The 23,989-nt window shown below is 37.7% G+C and overlaps 2 protein-coding genes and 2 non-coding genes across 5 annotated transcripts in view; 1 reads left to right on the top strand and 3 right to left on the bottom strand.

Annotated features, from left to right (window-relative positions):
* Positions 1-3,958: 3,958 nt before the first annotated feature.
* LOC131677644 (hydroxysteroid dehydrogenase-like protein 2) lies at positions 3,959-6,001 on the bottom strand. Of its 2 annotated transcripts, none has more exons than XM_058957541.1 (4): positions 5,858-6,001; positions 5,275-5,438; positions 4,933-5,146; positions 3,959-4,873 (listed from the first exon to the last, which is right to left on the bottom strand). In XM_058957541.1, the coding sequence occupies exons 1-4, from the start codon at positions 5,869-5,871 to the stop codon at positions 4,024-4,026; spliced, it is 1,242 nt and encodes a 413-aa protein (XP_058813524.1). In that variant the 5' UTR covers positions 5,872-6,001; the 3' UTR covers positions 3,959-4,023. The 2 variants fall into 2 exon arrangements, with proteins under 2 accessions (XP_058813524.1, XP_058813525.1); XM_058957542.1 differs by lacking the exon at positions 5,858-6,001 and adding an exon at positions 5,581-5,738.
* Positions 6,002-11,230: 5,229 nt separating this feature from the next.
* Positions 11,231-11,302, top strand: Trnaw-cca (transfer RNA tryptophan (anticodon CCA)). The gene has a single exon. It is a non-coding gene; the product is annotated as a tRNA-Trp (tRNA).
* A 2,547-nt stretch (positions 11,303-13,849) lies between these two features.
* On the bottom strand, positions 13,850-13,922 carry Trnam-cau (transfer RNA methionine (anticodon CAU)). Its single transcript has one exon. It is a non-coding gene; the product is annotated as a tRNA-Met (tRNA).
* Positions 13,923-19,178: 5,256 nt separating this feature from the next.
* The window catches only part of LOC131677643 (basic helix-loop-helix transcription factor amos), a 34,768-nt gene continuing 29,957 nt past the window's right edge, over positions 19,179-23,989 (bottom strand). The window contains exon 5 of the mRNA XM_058957540.1: positions 19,179-19,428. Within this exon, the coding sequence (XP_058813523.1) occupies positions 19,339-19,428 (90 nt within the window). The 3' untranslated portion in view covers positions 19,179-19,338. The remainder of the gene's footprint in view (positions 19,429-23,989) is intronic.

Raw genomic sequence — 23,989 nt, 5'->3', positions numbered from 1 at the left:
GTTGGATATAGGCATATCCCAGTCACCAAATTTTCTGGCAGAGACCGTTCTGCTAGATTTCTGTCAGCCTTGGTTTAGCAGCCCCGTAACATTTCTGCGCTCATCCTGTCGGATTAGCTGAACTAGAGCGAAATCGGTTTCTCTAGAGCACTCTAGTTAGAGTGTGCCCAAGAGGCCATGACATATCCAAACGAACATGGAATTTGACCTATACACAATAGAAATACGTCAAATTTCATGTTCGTTTGGATATCAAGGCCTCTTGGCCACACTCTAACTAGAGTGCTCTAGGTGTCTCTCGCGTTTTCTGGCAGATTCTGACAGGGACCGGGAAAAACCCTAAGAGAAGAGAAGACAATCGCGTAGCCAATTTGATCCAGTCCTAACCTCATTATTGAACCAGCTTCTGATTGGTCGTTTTGCCAGTCAAGAGCGTTCATAATATTTTCAAACGGGATGAAAAACAGTGCTGCTGAATTTATTTTAGCTATTTTTCATACACATGAGCATTTCATGCAAATTGAATAAATACCCTGAATGACGATATAACTACGTGTATTGTTAAGAGAGACACGAATAAACATAAAATTCAATTTTCAGCTAGTATTGTGAATTCTTGACAGAGGGTCGATATTTGAGGTACAATTATTTTCAGCAATTGTGAAAAACATGCAAATGGAATCTGGTAACGATAGATGCTTGTTATCTTTGGAATTACGACAGGTCCTGGTAGATAAAATTAAGAAGATCAAGAAGCCTGGTAGAATTTTAATACGAATCAAACAAAACATCTGACAAAGTTGTGACAGGAAGCGTACAGAAATCCTGGCCGTACATTCCTGGCTGGATTCTGGCTAAAAGCGAGCAGCATCGGTTAGTTTAAACGCTTCTGTCAGAAAGGGTTGTTGCATTTGAACAAATTCTCTGCCAGAATTCTCGCACAAATCGCACAAAATGCTTGCAGTAACTCTGCCAGAATTAAATTCGCTTTGCTCAATTACATTTTCAGTGATGTCATTACTTTGTAATGACACTTTTATTGCACGTGGGGCTCCAAGCCAGTTTTTTTCGTGCCATAATGGCGGTCTAAATTGTTCAGTTCGTAATACGTTTAATGGCCCATTTTTTACAATAATCGTTTAAGTCAACGGCCCAGTTAGATTAAGTCATCTTACGCCCAGTTAAACTCATTAGGCAATCCATTAGACGTTTGTTTGACAATTCAGCGGTGGGTTCTGTCAACAAGTCTACTCCTGCGAACAGAAAAACTCGTCCGACAAATAACTTTGTTAGTCCGATTCGTTTGATGTTGGATCGAGTCAACGATATTGTCGGACGTTGCACCCCTCGAAGTAACGTCAGAATAAGTAAACAAGAAATAATCAGCTGATCAGAAACGTCTCATGGATTGCCTAATTCCGGAACCGGTTCGGATTTCTGAATGGAATCATTATGGATTCCAAATCAAATGCAACAACCGATTCCGACTCAGAATCAGTTGTTGCATTTGATTTGGAATCCATACTGATTCCATTCAGGATTCCGAATCAAATTCCGAATGGTTTGACCGGGCGTTAGTCCAATGTGTTGGATGTTTATTCAATGAACGCCCGACATCCTTCAACTGGGCGTTGCTTTCAAGCTGGCGTAAACTAGAAAAACTCTAGAAAGAGAACAGCGGAGACTCCATTTTGGATCGTTTGGATTCGCGTTTAGCTGTCAAAAAACGAATCCAATCGAACATTCCCAGTAAAGCTCAGCCGGAATTGAACTGGAATTCTGGCTGGTTCCAGTTCGTACACGGGCTCCAGTGACACAACCGATTCTAACTAGAATCGGTTGTGTCACTGGAGCCGGAATACGAACTGGAACCAGCCAGAATTCCAGTTCATTTCCGGCTGAGCTTAACTGGGTTGCCTATCCTTATAACATTGGACGTGTTGCCATACAATGCCGGGGCATACGTTGCCAAAAATGCTGTTTTTCTCTCCGCAGTTCTCTTACTAGGGTAACGAGGGTATTTTGGACCAGTACCATATTTTGGACCACTTGACGATGATTTGTACATTTTTCCATTCAAAGCTCATAAAAAATTGAAATATTGCTAATGTAACACTGAAATTATCATGTTAGAAAGCAACTCCCGTTATATTCCGAGCAAATTGGTTTAATAGGAAGCATTGAATTGAAAATTTTTGATCGTGTTTTCACATTTCAGCTGATCTTGTCCAAAATCAAGAGGAGGTGGTATTGTTGTAACCAACATCGAAGAGTTATTATTTCTAAAGTATATACATTTCAATCATTCAAATAACGTTATTATGCTTATAAAATACATAAGATATCGATTTTAGGTTGAAAAAAGTAATCAGATGTATTGAAATTGTTATTTTAAGTATGTCCGAAATATGTGAGCTATTTCCAAACGATAACATATTATCGCCATGCTCCCAATTAACTCTGACACCTCGTTGTATATCTACTCTGCATTTAAAAAAAGTTCTCTTTTTGTTCCCAGAAAAGCACTTCTTACCCAATCATGTACAAATTCATCATACAAAGAAAGATATGTGAACATTTGGATGGTCCAAAATATGTTTCGAGATCGGTCCAAAATATGTTTGCAGCAATGGCACAAAGGAAAGTCAATGGTCCAAAATGTGCTTTGTTTACGGTCCAAAATAAAATTCACTGGTCCAAAATAACAAAAATGCGCGTTCACTATTTATCATTTTTCCCAAGTATTTACGTTTATTTGACTATATAGAATACAACATATCCAAAAAATGATAAGGCCGTACATATTAGCCTATTGAATGATCCAGAATAAATAGCCAAACCGTATTTTTTCAGATTTTTTTCTCATGACTTCCTAAAGCGGTCCAAAATACCCCTGTTACCCTATGAGTTTTTCTAGCGTAAACGATTATTGTCAAAAAAGGGCCATTAAGCGTATTACGAACTGAACAATTTAGACCGCTATTATGGCACGTAAAAAGCTGGATAGTTTCGTACACTATCTGCTGCTGTCTATTTTGAGGGTAAAAATAGTTATTTGAACCTATATCCACTTCGGTGTGAACACGTACATCATGTTGTATATGTTACTGCGAACATGCCTTGAAAACCCCACCTTCATTTTCTGTAGTTGTTAACCCATTCATGCCCATGTTGTTTGTGGACAACAACGTTTTGAAACAGCTATAACTTTTGATTGAGTCAAGATTTGCTCACAAAAATAAGTAAGGCTGATAAATGTGACTATTAACTTTCATTTGAGTATTAAAAGTTACAAAGAACAGCTCTAGAACTGAAGTTATTGCAATTAGTCTGATTGGATTCCGATGGAGCAGTGCTGCCAGGGACCGTTTACTTCGATGATCGAAAAAATTTTCGTTATGTTGCAAGATTATTGAAAACTGATAAAACTTATCAATTTAGACTGTCTTTGGCTACGTTCTCCACGCAAGTGGACTATTGTAAATGTTCTAGGAGAATTGTATTGAGCATTGGAAGGTAAAAATTGAGCTGCTTCTAGCACTGCGTGAGAGACAGCTATCTTTATGAAAAAACGCTTTTCGTGTTTCTTGACCCCACTATTTTCAAGGAAAAATAGTTTTGAAACCCTACCTGCACTAGAAAAAAGTTGGGCATGAAAGGGTTAAATATTCCCGCTTCTTCAGATTATCAAAATTATTTTTTCTCGGCAACATTCTTAACTGTTACATTTTGGCTCAGCTGAAGGCAACGATTGCTTTTGATCGCAGAGCAATGGTAGAAGTCTTTAAATAAGGAGGTATGACGAGAACTGTAACATGTTTTAATGTATTTGTTTCTGCTGAACAGGTGATAAATTTGAGACAATAGAATTGGAACAATAATGCAATTAATTAATTAATGCGCTCACAAAACTTCTAAAAAAAAATAATATTTTTATAAATATATAAAACAAGGTACATATATTGCAAACCTTAAACACAATTTATTTTATATAACATCTAGCCCTTCACCAACTTAACCAATCTATAACTTTGACTTCAATCCACCCATCAGTTTTTCCAGCTTCATTGCCTTCTGCAAATCACCCTTAATCTTCAACTTCCCGGTCATAAAGGCACTAGCCGGCTTCAGCTTACCGCTGAACATATCAAAAAAATGCTTGGAATCCATGGTGAGCGTAGCATCCGCATCTACTGGCGGTTTACCTTTGCCAACCTTGCCGGTTCCGTTCTTCAAATCAGCGAACCATATACCGGACTCCTCTCCTTTCACGTTGAATTCATAAATTGCTCTTGTTTTGCTAACAATCTCATCACTGAGCAGGGATTCGATCTTCTGGAAAAGACCTTCGATTTTACCAGGGGCCTCTTTTTTCAGCGAAGCTGCATGACTGCCATCGGCGGCAAATTCTAACAGTTTCTCCGGAGCAACGTCCAGGAAAAAGTCCGGCATCAATTTATCAGCATTTTCCGGAACGCATGCGTACTGCTTCATGTCGGTTATTCCCTCTGCCTTCAGTACTTCATCATCGATAAAGAAGTTTCCGGACACATTTTTCGGTTCTTTGCAAAGAATCGCATACGCAGCATCACTCATGATTTCCGGTTTCCGGGAGAACTGATCACTTTCCTTCCCGGTTAACATTTCCATGGCAGCAGTGTAGATAGCGGTTCGAGGCCACAGCGCATTAACCGCAATATTATCGCCTTTGAGCTCACGAGCCATCCCCAGTACGCACATGGACATTCCATACTTCGCCATGGTGTAGGCTACGTGATTGCTGAACCACAATGGATTCATATTGAGTGGTGGCGATATGTTCAGGATGTGTGCGTGGTTGCTCTTCTTCAGATAGGGGATGCATTCTTTGGAACTGAAAGGGTTTGATTGAAAACAGTTAGCTTAATACCATTCATTGAAGAAATTTCTTACACCAAGAACGTTCCACGCGTGTTGATGTTGTGCATCAGATCGTAACGCTTCATGTCTGTCTGTTCGGTAGGAGTGAGTGAAATAGCGCTGGCATTGTTGATTAGGATATCAATTCCACCGAACTTATCAGCTGCGCTCTTGACTGCCGCTCGAACGGCGACTTCATCGCGAACATCAACCACGCAAGGCAGAGCCTTACCACCGGCAGCTTCGACTAGAACAAGAGAAATTTAAGTACTTTTTATCTGCAGGTTCTATTGATATACAAGATGTATAAGAGTAACTTTGTAGATTCAAATTTTAAGTTCTAACATACATAGACTAACAAAATAGAACACTTACTTTCAGCTGCAGCCGTATAGATTGTCCCTGGCAACTTCGGGTGCGGATCTACCGTTTTGGCTGCTACCACAATATTTGCACCATCTTGAGCTGCTTTCAAAGCGATTGCTTTTCCTATTCCACGCGAAGCACCGGTAATGAAGATTGTCCGGCCAGCCAGTTTTCTACAACGGTAATATTTTGTTCAATAAAAGAAGTGTATACATAAATGTAACATCAACAAAAACTAATAAACAATCTAGCGGAATTTAATACTATAGGATAACCGGTTTGGATGGTAGGCGTACTCTTGTCGATCGTACAAACCCAGTGTTTTTCATGTTGCTATGCACGAATATTCGTTTGCCAAGTGACGTGTCAATCCGTTGAACTCTATTGCAAAATCACCAATTTAACGAATTAAAGCATATTCCACACAGGTCCTCTATACTTTACGCACTGGCACGCCAAGCAACCCGTGGGAGTTGCCACGAACGACCAATTTATCACCTAATCACTTTTGACATTGAAAATATAGATTACAAAGTGCACAATCACCCACAGGATTGCACAGACGATAGTACATGCTTTAAAATTTACGTACCCTGTGTTGATCATGTTGAGTTGCTAAGAGGATGATTACGTTCTAATATACGTATATTTAGTAAATATTGCAATTAATGTCAAAAAACAACACAAAACTTCTAACGCTTGTCTAGCTTGATCGGTAGACTGGTATCTTCTACTTTGTACAGAGATGCCAGGTACTTTTTTCAAATGTCTGCAATAATAATAACAAAAGTCTGGGAAGAACAAAAAATGTCAGGAAAGCTAGTGTAACCAAAAGCCTTTATATTCAAAAATCTGCAAATATCTGCAACAAAATATAAAAATCTGCAAATATCTGCAATCAAACTAGAAAATCTGCAAATATCTGCGTCATCCAAAAAATCTGCAGCTTAAATTAAAAGTCTGCGAATTTGCAGACTTGTCTGCAAATCTGGCATCTCTGACTTTGTACAACCGTAGTGCAAGTAGTCCCATCGATGAAGATGGTACAAAGTTCATTCTCGATAGTGTGTTCTCACTTACACCTGTATATTCAATACGATGCCGGTAGTATTTTGTTGTATTTTGTGTATACGCTTTCTTCATTCATATCTCTCATTTCAATGCGATTCTCATTTGCTTCATCAGTTGCTTGTTTTCGTGTATTAGTGTAACGGTACCAATCCAAGATAATGTGAAAAGGTAACTCTCAAAAAGCAAAACTATACACAGAGAGAAATAGTTTCTATGTTTAATGAACAGATGCATTAAATCATTCAATAAATAAATGTTTTATGTGGTATTGAATAATAAATTGCAATTCAATAAATAAATTTATTATCACCCGCTGCAAATGGCCTTGTATAAATTGTAAGTCTCATCAAATGTCACACGAAACAATGTTTGAAAAATATTATATACCATAAAAATCTCGATTTTTAGAAAAAAAAAACAAACCTACTACGCTGTCAAATTTCGATCAATGCTTGATTTTCGACTATTCTGAATATAAGAAGATAATGCGTTTCCAACGGTATGCTATGTTAGTCTCTTTTTTACCTATACTATGCGGTTTTGAAATAAAATTTTGAAAGTAATTATTAGTTTGCGATATTTTTTTTCATAAAAAACAAGCAAATTGCTCAACATTTTTATAAAGGAATGTTCCTATTTCAATAGAAAATTTTGAGATAACGATTAATTTTGCCTATAACGACTAGTTAATCAACAAAATCGATTGAAAAATGCCAGATATTCAATGCTTCTGTGCATTACCCAAACGGGATGGTGGTCGGATGATGTTCCATTCCGGAATTTGTTTGGACAGGGGCAATTTTCATCAAAATTAACACTCATCACCAAATCAAACCTGATACTAATCCATGGTTCCGATGCACGAACATGTTTACAGACGAAAACCTTCCATAGTAAGATATTTTCAAGTTGCAAACAAATCTGAATCGATGGATGAAAGGCGTAATCAAGTTCACTTGTTTGCATTCCGCCAATTCATTTATTCCGCGTGATGGTTTTTCAGTTTGAATATGCTACACTATTTTCTATTCTGATCCATTCAGGCATGGACTAATATTTTCCGCATTCAATCGAAGTGATTGGAATACTTTTGATGTTCAAATGCTCAAGAGTATTTGGAAGCTATAGTTACGGGAATTTATGGCCCTAGAACATCACTAGAACTATTAATACCAAAATATGCTTATTATTAAACCCTAAAAAATTCTAACAAATGCTATTGAATTCAATCATCAAGCAGCGAACGTTTTCGATTGCGACGAGAAAACATCCATATTGGTCCGATCTTTACTCAATGGTGAGTTGCCCCTGACCATTCGTAATACAGCATTTCTTGACGAATGATAAGTTCTATTATGCACGTTTTAGGTACTTGAATTTGATCGCCTACTACAAATATGATGACCTGATAAGCAAGGAGGATTGATTCAGTATGCAACATTCAATGTTGATATGAAGACTTTTTTTTCATTAGGTCCAATCTGCAAATGAGAGCCCTCTTTTTTCGCTTTCTCTTTCGCTTATTACTGCGAAACCATAAAACTTTTTAAACATTTATCAGTATGTTTCGAAAGACCAAGGTGCATAGAGTTGAAGGGAAATCAGAAAGGTGGCCGAGTAATTCGCGGAAGAAAAAGTAAACAAAGAGAGGCTGTCTTTTGCAGATTAGACCTATTGAAAAAAAGTCTTCATATGCATCATTTCGGATCATCAATATTTTCATCAATCACCATCACTATGTTTGGATATCCGCATGGATTCAGTACACTGAGAAAAAGCTATACTATCTGTAATTTTCTGGTTGTTTTACCTATAAAGTTTTGACAATAAAATCAGCAATATTAAACTTCTATGTCAAAAAATATCTTTTTTTTTTATGTTGTAACGATATTTAATTAGCATAAATTAATAAAAATGAAATATTTTTCAATATTAAGAGTCAAGGGAGAGCAAGGGGTTGAAGGAAGAAATTTTAGAAAAGCGTGGAACAGGGTCATATGAGCAAGCTTAGAGCTTCCCGGCGACTTTAACCTTTTGTCTTCTGCCTCAGGGGTCAGGATATTTTGGCATTTGAAATGCAAATCATCTGAGTCTGCGGCATGTCTTGGACCAGCGTAAAGCAACTTTGTACATTATACTGTCGGAACCGACACACCTTCCAGTCCCTGGCTAATTAAATGTCGTTACAACACAAAACAGGAAAATTGACTTACTCCTAGGGCCTTAATCGTTAATAAAAAAGGAAAATAATTGCTTATCGCTTCACCATGTTTTTGATATTTATGACGTTTAAAGTTGCATAGATCGTATCAGTTATAAAAGTGAATCCAGAGTTGTGCAACTCTTTATCCCAACCCACTAATAAAAACTCCTTCCCATGCCAAACGTGAAGATGCAGAGGTATACACGGTCCCAATAACAACGTTTGTTACACTAACATTCCTTTCCTTCCCCCAATGACTGTAAGGACGTGGCCGGCACCGTTATTAACATTTCAAAGTATACAACTCTCGAAACGTGCACATTGAGGATGGAAAGGTACTCCCAGGATCCATCCGTTGATTCTCTGTGAAATTTCGCTTGTTCTAGTCAATCACAGGGTAGCTACTACGAATTGTACATGCCCATACTCATGCTCGTTTTTTTCATAATTTAGCGTGATAGTGGAAACTGAGGAGATTCTAATCATCGTCGACAATTGTCATTCAGATTAACAATGTGCTTCTATTAAATTGACTTTCATCATCGGATTATATTAGTCTGCTTTATTTTCTAATCAACCAACAACATGCCTTTTCAAAATAACCAGTCAACCAATGTCAAAATCTCAATGTTTTAGTTATTACAAGGAGAGCCATATCAGGATTACTGTGTTCATTTTTATGTCAATCGTCCCACTTACAATGTTCAATTTTATTATTATGGTAAAACATAAGATTCTGCTGATGTAGTTTTTCAAACATATATGCACAGTTGAAGATAACTATGCAAATGGTTACGTCACTTAGTCTTCTTACAATGACCATGCTTGCAATAGAGTACTCAATGATTACGGCACTAAGCTCTTGTGTAGTGAAATTGAACATGCATGCATCACCAAATGCGACAGTCGTCTGAAAATCATTAATAATAAGGATATTTTGGTATAAATAGTTAATAGTTCTCGCTAAGTTAAATACGATAAGTGTTACCATACAATTTTTCTTAGTGTATGTATTGCAACGTTTCACTACCCGCATAAATGTCTACCATATGCCAACTATTGAATCAAACGATGAAAAACCATTTTCAATATGGTTCGTTCAACAATAGATTAACCATTGCCTAGTATAATATCGAACATAACCAGTGTCGTTTTTCCATGCTCGACCATACAAACAACGGGTTGTTAAGAACACTCACCATACCAAAATATGCTGTTTTCCATATACATTTGGACAACATACCGTTCAAGAACTATACAGATTATGGTAACATTCCCCTTCACATTTCAATTCTATCGATTGACGAAGTTTTATTTTTGGGATTTTCGATTGATTGACACCGGTGTAGTGGAGTGTACTGAAACTGCACCGTTTTGCACTTTCTAGCAGAAGTGCAGAAAACTGTGTATGTTCCATTGACACTTCTGCTAGAAAGTGCAAAACCAGTGCAATCCAACTACACACCACCGGTGTCAATCAATCGAAAATCCCAAAAATAAAACTTCATCAATCGATAGAATTGAAATTGTTTTTGTTACACGCCATTTTGTGAAGAGAGCTTCGTTGACACTAAATGGACTGTCGCTTTATTCAATTGAGCTATCGCCGCAACACTGTAAGATAAGGATTTTTGATCATGTTTAGCTACACGTTTTTTGGAGCTGCGTAAACAGATAACGTATAACAAAGACCCCCAGAGCAATATTAACCTATGACGCAAAAGTACAATGTAGTATGTAAATCTCCAATATAGGATACGTGGAAGATATTGGAAATGGTAACTAAATAAATATGGTAATATAATAGTTGAATTATAATGATGGAATGTAGCAGTAGTCTTCCCTATATCGTGAGTATTATATGAATAGTTAGGAAATGGTTCCGAACTTTTCTGGAATGGTATTTATTTATACGGAATACCGATTTCGACTCAATCGGTTTTAGAATCACTTGTTGCATTTGAGTTGGAATCCATACTGAATCCATTCAAGAGGCCGAATCGGCTCCGGTATGGTTTGTTTGGGATGTTGATCTTCTTTCCCGTTGGATGGGATCTAATGCATCGTGTGCAGAGCTGCAAATTTTCACAAGGTTGTTTTGAACTTGAAGGAAGAACAAATCTCAAATCATACCCTACTATGTTCAATTCGCCGTTTTTCGTTTGCATCATTCATTCAAATAGGCGAGCTGCTCAATCATTTTCCATTCATTTTCGATTTCATTGATACTGTGAATATCTCTGTACTTGGATATTGATTCGGTTTTTCAAGTAAAACTACTCTGAACATACTTCTTACTGTTCATGTAAGCTTGAAAATGCAAAATATGTCAACATTTAACCTAAACTGGCCCCTACAGAGCAGATAACAACTTTGGTAGGTGAATGAAAAAGCATCAATTTGAAATGAAGACGTACGGTTTGGTTATGAAAATCCCGCCAACTTGAAAATGAATGATTAAGGGAGGCTTTGAATTTGAAACATGATTGGGTTTGATTGAGCTGAAAGTTGGCGCTTGAAAATGAAAATTTGCACCACTGATCGTGTGTATCGTACTATTCAATAAAGACTGGTTCCATAGTTGGAAACTTTACCTTTGGTGCGTTATGTCATGGCTGTTAATTTATTCATCTTGCTTTCATTCAATCATTTGAACGCTGAAATTGATCTTTATTACCAACACCAAATCAAGACTCCGTGGCGCAACGGTAGCGCGTCTGACTCCAGATCAGAAGGTTGCGTGTTCAAATCACGTCGGGGTCAACTGTTCCATGGTCATATTTTTTTACTGCATTGATGTGTACTTAGATGAGGATTGTGGACGGTACAAGGGTAATGAGCCTATTTTCGTCATTTTGCTATTATCACCCTACCCATTTGAAGCCGTTGGTTAGAGCATCATCTTTGTTCAACGCATTGGGTCAAATGGTATGGCGACAATACGGACGGACACTACTAGATTCGAGTTTTAGTTGCATTTCACCATTTTCGGGGCATTAACCCTTATACTACCTTCTTAACCCTTATACTACGTTCACACTACAGAGTTAAAACATGTTATAATAATTGGCAACACGTTTTAACTCGTAGTGTGAACGTAGTATTAAAGGCGCAAACCAATTTTTTTTTCAAATTTTCTGAAAATTATCTCGCAGCTTTAATACGTTACTATGATATTGTTGAGATAATTTTCGTAATGTTGATTTAAAACAACATTGCGCATTTAAGGGTCAACAACGAAGCAAAAAGCCGTTGATGTCAATGCTTTTAAGAATTCAATTTAATTGCTCTGCATTGTACCATATGTAGATGGTATTTAAGAGTACCAATCATCTCGCGGAATCAATTACTTCAACTATTCTGTGGCTAACATACACGAATCTATAGAATATGTTTGAAAATTTTTCACTACCGAAAACTATTTAAAAACCCGGTGATTATAGACGTAAATAAACACCAAGAAAATAACTTCAATACTATCTGTCAGAGGCAGGCAAAAATGCTGCATTTGAATTAACAGCCCAGAATGATAGAATACACTTTAAACTATTAATTCAAATGCCGTATTTTTGCCACCCACTCCATTTGTATATTTCACATTATCATCCCATTTTTCCGTTAGAAAAATAATAGGAACACATCTTTTCCATAATTTTCTTAGTGCTACCAGTGGGGAACTGGTGGTAAAATGAACACGTTAAGCAAAGTCATTATTTACTAACTAATAAGTGATTGAGATACTACAATCACCTTATATGTTTCTTGTTAGACATGTTTTGTACATATTTGGTGAAAATACTTCGACATAAACACAAGTTTTCAAACATTATTCTCGATTTCAATACATGTCCAAAAAAGAGACATGTTTAATAAACATTGTTTATAGCCTGTGGGTAAAATTAACACCTTCTAGTGACCTGCAAAATGTTCTGTATGTATGCAATGCTTAGCGTTGAAAAGCAATTTTCCGAGCAATGCTGATGTCCCAGTGGCTCATGAGCATACACACAGGGCATTTTGTAGGCAAAAAAAAACATGTCACGGAAAAATTAAATTTTCATATAATACTAACCAATTTACAATTCTGTGACATTGAAACACATCTACAAATTTGGGGTTATCCATAAGTGTTAAGGATTAAAGGATCTGTTGGAGAACAGTGAAGATATAGAAACTTTAAAGCGATTAATTTCGAGGCTTGGTACTTGGAGCAGCAAGATGGTTCATATTACCTCCACTACAACCTATTCATTTTACCCCCTAATGGCCCGTTTACATTAGTGCTGGTTGCCATCTGCTGATGCCAGCATGCTGGCAACCAGCGCGCTACCAGTATAATGTAAACGCTTATCAGCTGCTGGTAATTGTCAGCGTGAAAAATTCTCACGTTTCTGGTAGATATATCCAAGATAGCGCAAAAGAAGAAAATTTGTAATTTTCGCCCATTTTTCTTCATTTTACTACTCATATGTGTTTAAATTTGTTAAGAAACACTAAATTAGCAAGAAAATACCAAGATGCCAAATTTGTTCGAAATTTTTCTGTTGTTATGATTAATTTACATAAATTGCCAGCGTCCAGTCTACCAGCAAGAGTGTGCACATTGCCAGCAGCTGGCTTATCAGCAGCTGGTTCCAGCATCTGATTTGCCATCCATAGTGTAAACGCTACATAAGACATTTTATTTTCAAACAGCCGTTCCGATTGAGCCAATTTGTCCTGATCCCTACTTGTTGCTGTGAAGTATCTGCAAGAGGTTCAATCACTGTCATGTAACACCATTTTCACAATAAAATCAAAATTTCATCACAAAAGACCTTATTTTGTACATGTCGAATTTAACATCAGCGTCAAACATGAATGCCGATTTTGGTTTTCATCATATTTATTTCACATTCGACAGCTTTTTATCAAAAGAAATGATTTCAATATCCTTTGAAAACTTGGCAGGTCATGTTTCTGTGAAGTTTATTCTAAATTTAGCTAACATTGACTTGATTTGGCTACCTGTCCATTTACCCCCCCCCCCCCTCTCTTTTCATTTTACCCACAATTCCCCTACATATAACAGCCATGTCAATTATGCATATATGCGATATACTGTGTTACTATATTTTAGAAAAAGGTCTTCAAATTGAACCATGTCCCGCTACTAACTACTTCTTTGAAAACTCTGGAATAAAATGTGTTGCAAGGTTTACACGAAATAAAAAATGGGGGTTGATAGGTGGTCGTTATTAAAGAGTGAGAACAGTATTCCACCATATTACGGTACGTTTACTATTTAGTTTGATGGTACCAAAAATTTACTGCCCCGAGTGAGGATCGAACTCACGACCTTAAGATTATGAGACTTACGCGCTACCGACTGCGCTATCGAGGCGTTGGTTGTGTGCGTTAGAATTATTTAGCTTCCATAGTTTCAGATGCAAAAATATTGTTTAAAATTCTGGTTACTTTCTTCAACACGTTAGCTTGGAATGGCCTCAGTCACACCCATTCCGGAACAGGTTCGGAATCATGAATGGATTCTGTATGAATTCCAGCTAAAATGCAACAACCGATTCTAACTCAATCGGTTTCAATTTCATTCAGAATTCAGTATCAAATTCCTTATGGTTTGACCAGGGTATTGTGTACATTGTGACGCTTGAGTTTTGCTTCGAGTAAGGCGATTTGCCTATGTTGGCCCTATTATGGTATTTGGTTGATTACTCATAGGATTTTCGATTGATTGACACCGGTGTGTGGAGTGCACTGGAATAGCACCATTTATGCACTTTCTAGCAGAAGTGCAGTGTTACATTGACACTTCTGCTAGAAAGTGCAAAACCAGTGCACTCCACTACACCGGTGTCAATCAATCGGAAATCCCATCAATGTACGACTGATTTTGTTAATTGTCGTCATCGGAGCTTTTACACTACGAGGGCTACTTAACGTCAAAATTAAAGAATGATATGTGTGCCTACAGTTCAAATTAAAGATTTTTTGGCAAAACCAATAAATAAAACTATATAATTTAAAAAACGGAAGATCCGGAATCGGTGTTAACAAATCATGGAAATCTCCAAGCGCAAGTGTTTTAAATATAAAAAAAACAAGTTAAATTAAAATAATTGTCTGCGAAAGCCTGTACTTATTTTGAGAAATTTCCAGCGGAGGTGAGGTGCACCGTTTTGAACAATTTTAATCTGTCGACCGATCTACCTATTTAATTAGGGTGACCATATGAGGCAAGTAACAAAGCAGGACAGCAGTTTGCCTCCCCCCATTACCGCTCAATCGACTGTGCCTTCTCCACAGATTTTCGGCAGTTACTAAATTCTTGGGTCTGGCAGGCAGAGCTTTGGCAGTAGAAGAGTTCTATGGGTCTGGGAGGAAGAGCTCAACCAGAAAAATTTTCGTGGGATTCGATCACCGTGCTTTTTTGGATTTACACACAAGCAGTTCTTGCTACAAGACCACCAGCGAAAGTGCTGTTGTCGGAGAAATCGGAAATCCTGAATTGAGCAAATGAGACGAAATATTATGAGATCGTCTGTTCAGGAACCGGCGAGAAGTTTTCAGCACTAAATACACGTCATTGAAGTAAAGCAGAAACATCGACGGCCTTAAGTAGCTTCCTATATCTGGCTATCTCCAATGACAACCATTTTCTCTCGATCTGAGAGCTAGGATCGAAACAGTCGCAAAACTTACCGCTGCTTCCAAATTTCTCCATTTTATCGATTGCTATATCAAAACCGGCGGATAGGTTGGTGTTGGTAGTATCAGTTTAAGCTTGACTTTCTATACTCCCTGTTTTGTGAATTTGTTAGTCGCTGTTCACCGTCCAGCCATGAAACCATGCCCAGGCGCGAAGCCATGTGAATCACCTAGTCCGCTTTCACTTCGTTTTCTCCATGCTGTCTTCTTGATGTTGTATGGATTTACACAATTATCTGGTTTGAGTTGTATGTGAGATCAACGGGTCACGATCGTGTATCCGTCTTTTTGTCATTTACTTTATTGTCAGAGGTGCTGGCAGTTGATTGGTAAGTAGCGGACGCATCACAATGATCGGACACGCTGTGTGTAGATTCTGTTGTTCCAGCATTCGTTGGTGGCTGAGCTGCAACTCCGGTAGTTGGTGATTTAGTTGATGTTGTTGGATTTGCTCGCAGTTGGTGTTGTTTCATTGGAGGTTTTCGCACATGGTTTGGTACGTAGGGATCTGTCCTTCATGTGTGTACTGCGTGATTTGAGATTTGCTTGCATCTTCTATTAAATGTTCAGGTATGAATACCTGGAAAAAAGTTTCTCGAGGCTCAAAACTTTCACCGTTACGTAGTCGGATATGATGGTTTTAGTGAATTTATTGGCAGTACGCGGAGATAGATCGTGCAGACGCACATCAGTCTTATCATCGTCCATCTAAACGGGTATCAACATTGTCATGCGCAACGACGTGTTGCAGTTTGTTTCCCATAGTCAAACTTTTCGCCATGGCCAAAGTTTCAAATGCTTTTAGTACCGTATTACGAATACGCGCCTTGTTCCACTTCGCGAATACAAGGGAGGATTGGACAAATGACCACTGATTCAAATTTTGCTGCTGAGTTTCAATCATTTTTAAATAAACGATCGATACCGCATCGATGAAAGTAACAGTGCTTTATTGTTCACACTGGCTTGTGACAAGTGTTATTTTTCGATTGCTCTGCTGGCGCGGTACATGTAGACAGTAGACTGTATGTAGAAACGTTTGTTTGATTTACTGCACTGTTAACAAGCAGAGCGAATTTAGTTTCCGATCCGATTCAGATGGAAAAGTAGAGTAATTAGGAACTGGTATTGATCCTAAAGGGGTTCCATAATCACCAGATCGAGAGAGCACTCAATGAAGTTATTCCACGATAGTTATTGATGCTTCGCCATTTTACTTTTTATGAAATGGATTTCCAGTAAAACGAAAAACTGCCACTAGCAAGAGAACTCTAGAAAAAGCAGAGTCACTAAAACTTCGATGTGTCTTCTCTCAGGTACTAAAGGAAATTTTTCGGATCTCGGATTGAAAGACGATTTAAGCCAAAAAGAAACTCTGGTAATCATTGTTTCAATTTCCATGTAACTAAAGTAAGTTGGAAAAAGAAATAACGAGGTGCTATCGAGAGATTAAAAAAGGCATCGGATGGTATGATTGGGAGATTCGGGTGTATTAAGTTTTGTTTGTCGTACTCTGGAGCAGAGTGAATAAAGCTAAAACTCAATAATTAGAAGTAAACAGATCGGAAAACTAGAAGTCGTATGGTCATTAGAACAGGCTTAATATCGTACGGGTTTAATTTTTGTCTTCTGCTAATGAGGGTCGAGCTTAGGCAGTATAACTACTAATCACCCGAGTTCACTAGCATGTGTCCTGATATAGGCAGACAAGTCCATCTTTACTGTGACAACCGACCGGTCGACGAACGAAGCGTTGAAGGGGCTGTTCGACAACAAGGACGGAACGAGTTTGCGTGACGCCGGCCGAAAATATCCCTGCTCCTATACTTTGATTCACCGAAGCCTCAAGATGGAGGACATTATCTGTCGGAAGAAGACTCGGTCCCCCGAGTACACGGACGAGCAGATAGCGATTTTGAAATCGCTGTACCGGTGGATGACGAAGAACTACCGCGAGTTCGTGCTGGACGACGAAAGTTACTTTCCGCTCTCAGAGACCCACATTACAGGAAATGACAGCTACTATTCCAGCGACAAGTCGGCCACACACCCCGAAGTAAAATATAAGTTTAAGCATAAATTTGAAAAAAAGTTATGCTGTACATAGCCATATCGGGCAAGTGTATCAGGATGAATGTCTTGAGAAAATTCTTCTGCCGTTCTTAAAGGAGCATCATGCGGATGGGAAGTACGTATTCTAGCCGGACAAGGCTGCCCATTACGCCAAGAAGACGCTGGAGTATCTTCAACAGAAAAAGATACCGTACGTGTCGAAAGAAAGAAACTCGACCAAGTTGTCCCAGCGCCGTCCCATTAGGAATTTTTTCGGCTCCTTCAGTGCTTTACTGTGCAAAATTAATTGTCGGGTCAAGGATACGAAGCAATTTACCACCAGGATCCGGAATTGTATCCGGAAGATGGACGTCAGTGCCGTTCAGCGCTCTGGTGTGAGCATCACGACTAAGTTGCGTCATATGGCTGATCAGATTCATTGACGTTTTTTGACGAACATTATGTTTTTAATAAAAAATACTGAATTCATTGAAAATTTGACTGAAAAAGTCTCATTTTTCATCGAACACCCATTATTAGGTTTACAGGAGAAAACCCAGGACAAATCAAGCTTTTTCCTCGACTTCCCAGGACAGCCAGTGAAAAACCAGGGCATGTCCTGGGAAACCAGCACGTATGGTCACCGTAATTTAATCGTTTTCCATCAACCAAATTTCGTCGGCCTACACACCAAAAAATAAAGAAATTTAAACTACATGTAAATCGATACGAATGTAAACATACAAAGCTGGAATCAAAAATTTGATTGAAAATTAAGTTGAATTCTATGCACTCAATAGGAGCATCGAAATGCATATGATTCTACACTTTCGTTCGTGTAACATTACATGTCATCTATTTTACAGCAATATTGGAGTAAAAATACATTAAAAGGCATTGGTATCCCGTTTAATGAAACTGTAATTTTCAATCAACGTGCAAAATTATAATAAAATTACTTGAAGAAAGCACGAAAAGTTGTGTGTACATGTAATTTTACATTCATATTCATGCTCCAAATATGTGCATGAAAATAAATTGAAAATTACAAAACTTTTTTTCTGTGTATTTCGTCTGGTGATTCGTCGACAGACACTCATGTTAAACTCTCATAAGTGTAGGTGCAACAATCTATAAATTAGTCCAGTGGTTCTTCGCGGACCCCTAGGGGGCCGTGAAGTCGTTTCTGGGGGTCCGCGAAGAAAAATATATTTCCGGGTGCATATTGAAATTTTTCTATTTTCCTAGAAAACGAAAAATAACATATTGATATCATACAAAATCGATGTTTATCCGCGGGGGTCCGCAGCAACCCAGGGTGATTTTTAAGGGGTCCGTGGTACGAAAAAGGTTGAGAACCGCTGAATTAGTCGCTTTAAAATTCGAGCGATTCAGCCGACCAAAACCAATTTAATCGTGGGTAAAATCGAGAGGAATTTTTATAAGGGAACCTCAGGGCTAAAGGAGCTAGTGTCAGATATCTCAATATACCGTACATACTCTAGTGTACTGTATGTAAAATATTGCACATGACCTCACTCAGCCTGTAGACCAGTGGGGTCGAATAACCTCATGTTGTTTGGTTGTAGGCTAGTGCATGCGTGGGGATCTCACCTGGTCTGCGGAGCGTTAATGTGGTTTTTTGGCGAGAGTGTTTCTGTTTGTCTGTGATCAATGACGAGATGATGCTCTTGGCTCTAATAATCGATAGGGGATGCTTTACTTTCAAAATATTCCTTTCGATCGAAGTTATTGAGAATCTGCTTTTTGTCTGTAAGATCAGTCGTGTATCTAGATGCAGGAATTGGAGGACGTTCGAAGCTTCAGTAAAATAAACAAATGCAGGAATTCTAACTGTTTTATATTATGTGCGATCAAAATATTTACTACTCTATTTATAGAATTTATTTACATACGATTATGACTCACAATCAGAAGAAAAATTACGCATATCACGGTAGTAACTATTCTTTGTTGACTTTGGTACCATTTGCAGTAACTCTTACAGTTTAAATTACAATTGCGATGCAACGAGGTCTTTATTTAATCGTTGTTTTGGTCTCCAAAGCCCACACGTGCTGAGGCCATCCTGTTCGACCCTTGATTTTCTTGCCTTCGTTGGCAAAATTCTGAAATAGACAAGTAGAAATAAATATGAGTACATCGCACAACCGGAAACTAGAACCGATATAAAAATTCACTTCCAATGAAAGAAACATAAAATAAAAACAGAATTCCCGTTGTGAAATGATATCTTTATTTTCCATTGTGCACTTGAGATAACAGTTCCAGTTGATTTTCCTAATCCTTCACCCATTTCTGGTGGGACGCGATTCGGTTTTTGTGAGCCAGTGACTGTTTAGGTACTTGTTGCCGCCAGAGTACAAAACAACTACTGTGTCTTCAACATCGCGGCGTCAAACCGGGAAGCGTTTTCCGCCCATTCCCAGAACGCAACAACCGAGAGTGCAATACGTCGTCGGTCGTTGCCTGATGCGCTCCGATATGCAGGAGCAGAGTAAGAAGTATAACTTAATCGTGCGGCGCATCCTTTGAGCTTGCCGCTCAATTAAAATATGTCAAACGATTAAGTGAATGAAGAGCAATTTGTATTATGAATGGTTAAGTGGTTTTCCCCGTTCGCATGGGTAAATAAATTATCCACTGGCCTAGCTCAAGTGGTTTGCCTGGGTCTTGGGAAAATATGTTAAGTATTAGCTGGCTGGGCTGGGTTAAAGGGGAAAACTATATCAAAATAATGATGGAGGCGCCGTTTTTAATAGTGCTATATCCGGATCGGTACGGAGCATTTTTATTTCCCCTGAAGGCCGGAAATAGTTACTGTTACCAAAGATTTCTTTCTAATGCAGATATCTTTTTATATATGATTTTTATGAAGCACTAAATCCTTGAATTCCCCAGATGGTTAATTAAAGTTGCGATAGTAGGAGGAAATTGTAAGTTTGAAGAGACTTGATTAAGGGTATTTATATTTTCACTGACTGATTCCAAGCATTGCATATTTCACTGCTCTATTGAACGACCATTCTAGCTTCGTAAAATCAGCTTTAGTTATATTGGAAAGTAAAAATTGGTCTGCGCTCCTTCAGCATAAGAAATAAGAACTCCTCCAGTATAAAAACCGCTTAAAAATAAAAAATCGCCGAAAAACTCTTATATCGTTAGGTTCAAGATTAAAAGTCGACTAAATAAAACTAATGAGAACAGGCTATATTTTGGTCCGGTTTTTTTTTAAATTGGAGGTTTTTTTAACCGACTTTCACATCATAGAGCCTCAGTAGCGGAGCCTGGGGCTAGTGGGCGGTGTTATATGAATTTTTACCGCTTTGATTCAAGTAGATTGGGGTAAATTGAACAAAATTCATGAAAAGGGAAGACTGTTGACAACTTTTTATGTTATTAATGTCTTATAGACTTCATTTTTATAGTTACATATGTGATGCGGATATCTGTCCAACTTACCCGACTGTGTCTGTGGTACGCCAGAAAATAAGCAACCAAATGGGAATTCAAGTACTCCAGAAAACCTTATAGAACGGATCGAATGTTTTTCAATAAAAATGTATTGTAATCGACACTCCAAATTTATTTTCAATTAAGGGTTTTTTTTACTCATTTCAAATAAAAAAAATCTATTTTCCCAGAAAAATTCCGCCTTTTTATGCGTATTTTATAGGGGGTATCTCTTAACGGAAAAGTTATCTCAAAAACTCAACGTAGGGGTTAGGTATTTTAACAGAGATTGTGTAGGCAAAGATTGAAAGAAATCGGTTAAGTAGTTTGTGAATAGCAGGTAACAATCTTATTTTTTTCCAAAGACGTTCTACAAAAAGCTTCGTCACCGAGTCGTTTGTCGATATTTTTGCATAGAAAAATTACAACATGTTATTAAAATGATACACTATGTATAACGTACAAAAGTTTTGACCAATTCGCTTCAAGCAAAGTTTTTAAAAAATCGCAGAAAAGATTTTTTTAACGCTGAAACACTTACAACCCCTCCTCCTTACAGAATTGCTGTAACTATAGCTATCAATCACAATGGTTTCATTTAGGTTTGGTTTTAGAAGAAATATTAGAAGAAAACACATGTCACACTGCTAGGTGGATTTTTTTATGAAAAATGCGCTCAACTTCAATTATTTAAGCCTTCCTTGATTTATAAATGTAAAATATTACATAGAACAGCAGAAAATAATTTTGTCCAGCTTTTTGGTCTAGTTATCCTATAGTGAGGCGATTGGCCAAAGAAAATGTTAGGGGACGTGATAAACAAGAAAAAGATTCTCTTGCTTTGAACGCGAACTTACCCCAACCGCCAACTAGCCCCGTGCTCCCCTATGTTTACTAATTTTCATTATCTAATATACCCTGTAGTTTACGCAGTGTGTCACATTTACCTGTTCTACTACTACTACTTACTATAATTGCTGTTATATTGCAAAAATCTCACTTATCCCAGTATGTATAAGCTACTATTTATAAACGTTAGGTCCTAATAGAATCACTGACCGGTTTTGTGGTAGCTGTTTTGAGTGAACTTGCACACATTCTTTTTTCCATTATTTTTACCATAGCCTTGGCGTCAGAAAAAAAAAATTAAAATCTATGTTATAACCCTCCTGACGACGTTGTGACAAATCGAGCTGTCATCCAGTCGAACATGGCGCATACACGCGCCTCATTTTTTATTACGCTCGGTTAAAAATGTGACAGCATTCCATTCAGCATATTATGGAGCGAGATAAATCACACTACTTGTTGTTTTATTCCAATTAAAGCAGAAATTTAGATTCCCTCAATTAACAACTTTTGGTTGGTTGTCTGTCGTGGGGAAATTGGCTGTGAGCTTAGTTCACTGAGCTATTTAAATGACAGAAATTTATGTCGGCGAATGTTGACAATATCGCATTTTTTATGTGACGTAAATATTTGGTCGCTTTCCAAAGTAAATCAAATCAAACACTGATCCGTGTTCACATTCTACAGCCACGATATATTTATTTACACTATATAGAAAAAAAAACAAACGAGAGAATATTTTAACTTGATTTTAAATATTTTTTTGGATTTAACACCAACTATCGTCGTCAAAACGATTTGATAAGATTAAGATTTTCCATTCATTAAAACTCAAGTAATCACTAAGCCGTAAAAGGGCATCAATTCGGCTTGAAGAACAAGAGAAGCAGAGCTTATAGGAAGCATATTGTAGGGGAATGTGTTCGGTTGTCGGCACACTTTTTTTTGGCTTACAACATTACTCCAATTGAACAATATATGGGAATAAGCATACCAATGGAATGCTAGAGGCCTTAGCCAATATCTTATAAAAGAATTTAATTTATTCTGTCAATTTGAAAAAAAATAACAATTTAGTAAAATGATAATATTTTACCATTTTGAAAAATGTGGTCGGTTGTTGGCACCCTAAGAAAATTTACTAAAAATGGAAAAAATGGTAATCATCAAGATTGAAAGGGAAAAGGAAATTTATTCATTTCAACAACCATCAAAGGCATTATGGACATCATTCTTCATCAGAATCACAATATGTGTATCTGAAAAACTAGTGCGAGTATTACGCACTGCTAATGCACTGACGGATCGCATTCACTGCAATTGAGTTAGTTTCAGGCAGTCCATTTTTTACCAAAGCTTTAGACGGATCAGATAGAAGTCAACCAAAGGGGGAGGAGCCTACAGGGTAGCCCCCCCTCCCCTCCTCTCACCTGGCCGTGTCAATCTGGTATTACAGTACTACCTCGCGGTGACAACACGACCAGGTGGGCTTTCTTCATGTAAATGTAAAACGCTAAATCGGAAGTCGCCTTCCTGGTTTTCAGAATGGTGCCAAAGATCGATCTCTGGTATCTATTCGTAAAGCCCGTTCCAAAATACCCATATTGATTGGGTTATTGAGAGCATTTGCCACAAAAAATGGGGTGCCGACAACCGACCATGTTTGGGTGCCGACAACCGATTTTAGTAACCTTTTTTAAAACTGATAAAAAAAAATTGTGGCGAGCATTTCGGTGTCATTCAATGTTGAATCACAAAATAGAATAAATTCACATCTTAAATATTCAATGCGCATACTTTTTCGATCGATTTACTTCTTTCTATAACACTAAGCAAATCATAAAAAAAAACTTTTAAGTAGAGTTTCACTTGTTCAAAAATATATTGGTTGTAGAAAAGAACATTCGAGTCTGTTTGCTTCAGCAATCGGCACAAAAAGATCGTGGTAATATAACACACAAATAATATTTATCAGAATGTCCATGTCTGGTTTCTGTCGAAAGCTACCTAGGGGTGCCGACAACCGACCAGTGCCGGCAACCGACCACTTTCCCCTACTCGAGTGCTATTGAAAAACTAACGAAGAAAATGCAAGAAATTAAAAGCGTACTCCTGATGTTGTTGCCTTTGACGCCAATAATCAAGCTACAATACTATTATGCTCATGGAGAAATATGGGTAACATGGCAATTAATAATATAGCGCATATACTACTCAAAAGCATTTGAAAGTACACAATACAATGAGAACGATTAATGTAATGGACATGATTTAATGTACTAAAATCAAACCAATGATTATGACAATAAAACATTTGTTTTTCGTGCTGCTATGGCGTCCGCAAATTGCTAAGTGGCTTTGATCTTT

Source organism: Topomyia yanbarensis, chromosome 1, assembly GCF_030247195.1.
Source record: "Topomyia yanbarensis strain Yona2022 chromosome 1, ASM3024719v1, whole genome shotgun sequence".
Lineage (NCBI taxonomy): Eukaryota > Metazoa > Arthropoda > Insecta > Diptera > Culicidae > Topomyia > Topomyia yanbarensis.
The sequence above is the reverse complement of the archived record's forward strand: the minus strand, read 5'-3'. Positions and strand labels throughout refer to the sequence as shown.

Excerpts from the sequence above, each read along its gene's own strand:
- LOC131677644 (XM_058957541.1), bottom strand. Across the intron at positions 5,147-5,274 it reads CTATACGGCTGCAGCTGAAA|TCGAAGCTGCCGGTGGTAAG; the intron begins GTAAGTGTTCTA and ends CTCTTGTTCTAG. Across the intron at positions 4,874-4,932 it reads ACGCGTGGAACGTTCTTGGT|TTCCAAAGAATGCATCCCCT; the intron begins GTAAGAAATTTC and ends AAACCCTTTCAG.